Below are 6,550 nucleotides of genomic sequence, written 5' to 3' on the forward strand. Positions count from 1 at the left end.
GACAGTGAGGGAGGGAGGCAGTGAGGGAAGGAGGCAGTGAGGGAAGGAGGCAGTGAGGGAGGGAGACAGTGAGGGAGGGAGGCAGTGAGGGAAGGAGGCAGTGAGGGAGGGAGACAGTGAGGGAGGGAGGTAGTGATGGTGGAGGCAATGAGGGAGGGAGACAGCAGGCACTGAAATCAAACTGTGGCGGGAAACTTCGAACTCCAAGTTTGTGGAATATTCAGGAGGCAGACACACAGTTGCCCTCACGATGGCACTGTCAACCCAGGGATCACAGCACAGGGGCCTACTTCACATCCAAATACAAGTCAACGATCCCATTAAACACAGACAACCCACAGCCAGGGAAGGAAACTTTTTAAAAGAAAAACATGCTGGCTGTGGTTAGCTCCTCTCCCTTCCCCATTGGGAATGTGGAACGCAAGGTCGACCGTTCCTGAATAAAAATGAGAAAAGTGTGCTACATCTGTAATGTTTTATCTGATCAGCAGTGGGTGGGTGGGGAGAGGGGGGGGGGAAGTTGGCCCTCTGAGCTGCTGGCTTGTCAATCACAGGGACTGACAGGGCTGCTCAGCAATCATAAACAGCCTGCAGTGATTACTGGAGGTAGATGGAGTTGGTTTGTTCATTGATCAAGGCTCTCCTCTCAGAACTTTCTACAGACTGGGATGTTGGCTGCTCTGTGGGCTGGGAGGATGGTGTATGAGATAAGTCCAAGAGGTATGGATAAACACAGCATCTCACTGAAAGATACGCCGAGCACCTCCAGGGCATCTCGCACTTTCCCTGCGAGATAGTCATTTTTTGAGAGAGAAAAAGTAATTAATTCTGGCAACTTCAGAGCCAACAGCCTCGGGGAGTGCTAATCCCAGAGGGACCATTACTTAACCCACACAAACAACAAGCTATCTGTTCCACTTACATGTGCTACTGCTAAAGAGGGAATCTCACTGTCAGGACCCCTTTTAAAGAGAGAGTCAGTGACAGGGGGCTGGGGGAGAGGAGTTACTGAGAGATGGAGGTGGATGAACATCTGTAGAGAAACAGTCCTGGGGGAAAGGTCAATCCAGCTCCCTCACAATGTTGCTCACTAAGTCCTCCCGCAACGGATTCAGGACCTAAATCCTCAGCACCTTCAGGAGAGGAGGGGAGCTGAACCCCAGTGAGAGTGAGCAGCACCTTCAGGAGAGGAGGGGAGCTGAACCCCAGTGAGAGTCAGCACCTTCAGGAGAGGAGGGGAGCTGAACCCCAGTGAGAGTCAGCACCTTCAGGAGAGGAGGGGGAGCTGAACCCCAGTGAGAGTCAGCACCTTCAGGAGAGGAAGTGATGGGGGGTGGGGTGGTTGGGGGGGTGGCGTGAGGGGTAAATTAGATTAAATTATTTCTAAATCTATTAACGTTTCTGAAATATTTTCTCAGTTTGAGAATTGACACTGGGTAAAAATGCTATAAGAAAGTATCCCTTTAACCCATCAGTAATCCATTTATTATTCACTCATTATTTGCATAGGATTCTCATGGAATATCAGCCTGCTGTTCCGAGGATAACATTCCAAAGCCCTTTTTTTTTGGTTGCAATGTTATTAAAACATTGTTTATAATGTAAGCTGTGAATGGTTGGTGCGAGGGATCACTTCAGCATTCAAAAATGTGACAAGGGCCTAGAGACCCTGCTTCTCTCATTCCCACCCAGATACACTTTCACTCCTTGGCAGGGCCTGGGATTTATGAAGCCAGTGGGGCCAGATTCAGGCAACTCTCTCTCACTACTCTCCATCGAACATTTCTACTAGGAAGCTTTAGAACCCTGCTGGCTGGACTGGGAGGTGCCCCTCATTAAAAGATGGCAATGTCTGCTGATCATCTGTTTATCTTCTTGTCTTTAGGGTCATAAGGAGGAAGGGGTAGCTCAGTTTATTTGTTCCCACGGTGTCACCTGCCGGTCGGTGATGTGCTTTTGATGTGATTTTACCGCCGGCTTGGCCCAGTCAGTGCATTGTGGGCTCGAGTTCCACAATCCAGAGCAATATCACTGTCGGAGCAGCAGTATCGAGAGAGCACTACACTGTGGGAGGGACAGGATCGAGGGAACTCTGTGCTGCTGGAAGGGCAGGAATGAGGGAAATCTGCACTGTTGGAGGGCTGGTACTGAGGGAAATCTGCACTGTTGGAGGGCTGGTACTGAGGGAAATCTGCACTGTTGGAGGGGTAGTACTGAGGGAAATCTGCAATCTTGGAGGGGTAGTACTGAGGGAAATCTGCAATCTTGGAGGGGTAGTACTGAGGGAAATCTGCAATCTTGGAGGGGTAGTACTGAGGGAAATCTGCAATCTTGGAGGGGTAGTACTGAGGGAAATCTGCAATCTTGGAGGGGTAGTACTGAGGGAAATCTGCAATCTTGGAGGGGTAGTACTGAGGGAAATCTGCAATCTTGGAGGGGTAGTACTGAAGAGAATCTGCACTGTTGGAAGGCTGGTACTGAGGGAAATTTGCACCGTTGGAGGGGTAGCACTGAGGCAGTGCTCGGAGCTGCAGAGGCAGTACTGACTGAATGCTTCATGGTCTGAGGAGCAGTTCTAAGGGAGATCTGAAATATCTGAGGAAAAAAATCTGAGGGGGATCTGCATGGTCAGACAGGCAGTACTAGTGGGCTGCTGTACCTTTGAAGGGGCAGTTCTGAGGGAGATAAAACACCAGTCACTGCATGCCCTGTATCCTCCCCGGTGCTGAGACACATTCCGCTTAGTGAATTTTTAGAACAAGTTGTTGCGAAGCTTTGAGGCTCGGGTACCAGCTCATTAATTTGTCCACAAGCTTTACACAGTAATCGTTAAACACCCCTAAACTCAACTGTGAAGGACTTTCTAGATCAGAAAGACCAGACATTTCTCTCCACCCCCCTGCCCTACCCCCCCTTGGAGAGGTGCTACGACCAACAAAATTCTCCCATCCCCACTGCAAATTGTTACGCGTCAGCCATGGCTCAGAGGCTGGCTCTCCTGACTCCAGTCAGAAGATTGTGGGTTCAAACCCCAGTTAGCATGTTCTCCAGGCAGAGGCAGTGGTATTGTCACTGGACTAGTAATCAAGACACCCAGGGCAATGGTCTGGGGCCTTGGGTTCAGATCCCACCATAGCAGATGGTGAAATTTGAATTCAATAAAAATATCTGGAATTAAAAGTCTGATAAAGATCACAAACCCATTGTCATAAAAACCCCAACTAGTTCACTAACTCCTCCCTTTAGGGAAGGAAATCTCTCCAACATGTGACTCCAGACCCATAGCAATGTGGTTGATTCTTAAATGCCCTCTGAATGGGCAATAAATGCATTGGAGTTCTCTGCAGTCCTTGTTAATATTTATCCCTCAACCACCATTACCCCATTATTAACATACTGCTGTGTGTGGGACATCAGTGTGTGTAACTTGACTTACATTGCAACATTGACCATAGTTCAACACTTTGGGAGGGGGGTGAACGGGGGGTAGTGGGAGGGGGTGGGATGCGGGTAGTGGTGGGGGTGAAAGGGGGGTAGTGGGAGGGGGTGAAAGGGGGGTAGTGGGAGGGGGTGGGATGTGGGTAGTGGAGGGGGTGAAAGGGGGGTAGTGGGAGGGGGTGAATGGGGGTGAAAGGGGGGTAGTGGGGGATGGGAGGGGAGGTGCAGGCCATAAGACATTTGACTGGACTGTCAGGATGAGTTATAAAATTGGAGTGGGGCTAGAGAACAAAGATGATTTGGAAAATGAAGAGATGCAGTTTAAAAACACTAAACCAACAGTGAATGGAATGTGCCTTTATCTTATCATTGTGCTGTAATACAATTATTTTAAGATACCCTGAGTGACAATGAAATCCATTCTCACTCCATCTGTGATTGGTAATAAAAGAGTCGTTTTTCGCTTTGTATTTGAAGGAGTTGCGGGCAATTGCTGACTGCTGTGTGGTGTGAAGAACTGGGAACTGTTGGCAACTGATTTCGATTAAGGTTTAAAGTTCTCTCTGTGTTCTCTCTGTCTCTCTCCACGCTCAGTATCAGAAGTGTGCTGTAACCCCCGCTGGGCACAAGTAATAGACTACACCGAGTGACTTATTGGATCCAAACGAGGTTTCTCGAGATCTTTCACGTCTCCTCAGTGGTTTCAATGAAAAGTGAAAGAGAGTCAAAGTACAAAGAGTGACAAGGGCAGTCAGCCTTGCCTGAGGCGACACTGTTTGCAGCACTGATAGACCGAGTTTCAGAGTCCTGCCCTCCACTCCATCAGTCAACCCCTGTAATCTATATCGAGCGGAGATGCGGGTGAGGGGAATAGGAGAGGGAGGAACACAAGACACCAGTTACAAAACCAGATCTCACTGTTTTAAAACCTTTTCCTTTAAAGTAACGCCTCTGAAAGATAGCAAGGTCAAGAAAAGAGATGGGGGAGGGGATCATCAGATTTAAAAGGGGGAAAACAATTGGAAAATGGGGCTAAATGAGACACTAAGTGAATGCAGTTCACAGGGAGTTAATTCACTGGTCAGTTTACAATAGAATCAGTAGCTGGGCCTGATAGTAATTAAATGAATAGTGTGTTCCAAACATCCAGCAGCATTAAAGACTGACAAATACAACTAATGTCACCTAACTTAACCCCTCCACTTTAATATTTCAATTCGCTGATGGATGTTGAAATCTTGAAATATTGTTTAACCCTTTGCCAGATCAAACTGGACTAGTACCAACCATCCTACTCCCTCTCCCACTGGGTGACACTGATCTAGTACCAATCATCCTACTCCCTCTCCCACTGGGTGACACTGAACTAGTACCAACCATCCTACTCCCTCTCCCACTGGGTGACACTGAACTAGTACCAATCATCCTACTCCCTCTCCCACTGGGTGACACTGAACTAGTACCAATCATCCTACTCCCTCTCCCACTGGGTGACACTGATCTAGTACCAATCATCCTACTCCCTCTCCCACTGGGTGACACTGATCTAGTACCAATCATCCTACTCCCTCTCCCACTGGGTGACACTGAACTAGTACCAACCATCCTACTCCCTCTCCCACTGGGTGACACTGAACTAGTACCAACCATCCTACTCCCTCTCCCACTGGGTGACACTGAACTAGTACCAACCATCCTACTCCCTCTCCCACTGGGTGACACTGAACTAGTACCAACCATCCTACTCCCTCTCCCACTGGGTGACACTGAACTAGTACCAACCATCCTACTCCCTCTCCCACTGGGTGACACTGAACTAGTACCAACCATCCTACTCCCTCTCCCACTGGGTGACACTGAACTAGTACCAACCATCCTACTCCCTCTCCCACTGGGTGACACTGAACTAGTACCAACCATCCTACTCCCTCTCCCACTGGGTGACACTGAACTAGTACCAATCATCCTACTCCCTCTCCCACTGGGTGACACTGAACGAGCACCCACTATTAAGGGTCCATCTAGTGCTGATTCTGCAGGCAGCCCATTTGGGAGGAGCTATACCTCATGTCGCCATGCTGAGGCAGTAGTGAGCACAGTGATGACCGTGAAGCAGATACACTCGATGTTGAACACTGGGTGTCAATTTCACAGGACTTACCGCCCTGACAAAAACACATTTTACAAAAAAAAATGAAAGGAAATAAACAGAAGGAACTTCGCGCAGTTAAATCCATGTGAAAAGGTCTGTTATTCTCAGGGGAAGAATATGAGGGGAGGTGGTGTTACACTGCAGGGACTGGGAGGAAGGGACAGTACAGTCCTTCAGCTAAAAAAAAAAGGAAATTCATTAGAAAAACAAATTGAGCTTCAAAACAAATTGTGATGAGTGCAATTATGGACATTTTCATGCCTCGTTCAATCTGTTGTAATTAATAGATCTGGACTGGGCAGTGTTTGTGACTGAGCTGAGCTGGCTCCTGTCTGGCAGACAGCAGATGACAAGAGCTGATTTTCTATCTGGTCTCCATGTCACTTGACTAATTGGCTGCAGTGAGTTAATGAAAAGTGAAAAGCTCCTAAAGGAGAACACAGCGAAGGTGGAGGCGGAGGGAGGGAGGGAGGAGGGGAGGAGCTGGAGGGTGGCGAGGAGGGTGGATTTATACTCCTTGGGCTGAATTTAATGGCCGCAGGGGTGGCCCTGCCCACCGGCCAGAGAGACGGAGGCAGCCTCGCTGTCTCCATATTCCTGGAAGAGCCGACAGGATTAATTCCCAGCCGGGCACTGACTTGCCTGCTGTTGGAATTCCCGGTCCTTTCAGAGGCGAGGTTCCCACCTCCAAGAGCTGCCGGTCAGTCAGAGGGCTGACCAGCTCCTCAGTGCCCTGCTGGGCTGGCAGGAGGCCTGGGGCCCACAGGCAGGCTGCCAGGGTGGACCAGGGGCACTGCCCACATGGCTCGGGCCTCCCCAGCGGTGGTGGGATGTGGCCCTTAATTAGCCACTTGAGAGCCTCAATTGGCCTCGGGGTGGCTCAGCTGATCTCGATCCAGACTTAGCCGGGTTCGGGGGGTGGGAGGTGGGAGTGGTGGTGGGGGAGTGGAGGGGGTGGTG

At 49.5% G+C, this 6,550-nt stretch overlaps 1 protein-coding gene across 1 annotated transcript in view; it reads right to left on the reverse strand.

The window, feature by feature from the left end:
• Window positions 1-3,204, reverse strand: part of LOC144691139 (paired box protein Pax-7-like) — a 42,038-nt gene extending 38,834 nt beyond the window's left edge. The window contains exon 1 of the mRNA XM_078559207.1: window positions 3,201-3,204. Within this exon, the coding sequence (XP_078415333.1) occupies window positions 3,201-3,204 (4 nt within the window). The remainder of the gene's footprint in view (window positions 1-3,200) is intronic.
• Window positions 3,205-6,550: the final 3,346 nt, after the last annotated feature.

This window comes from Cetorhinus maximus, chromosome 15, assembly GCF_964194155.1.
Source record: "Cetorhinus maximus chromosome 15, sCetMax3.hap1.1, whole genome shotgun sequence".
In the NCBI taxonomy this organism is placed as follows: Eukaryota; Metazoa; Chordata; class Chondrichthyes; order Lamniformes; family Cetorhinidae; genus Cetorhinus; species Cetorhinus maximus.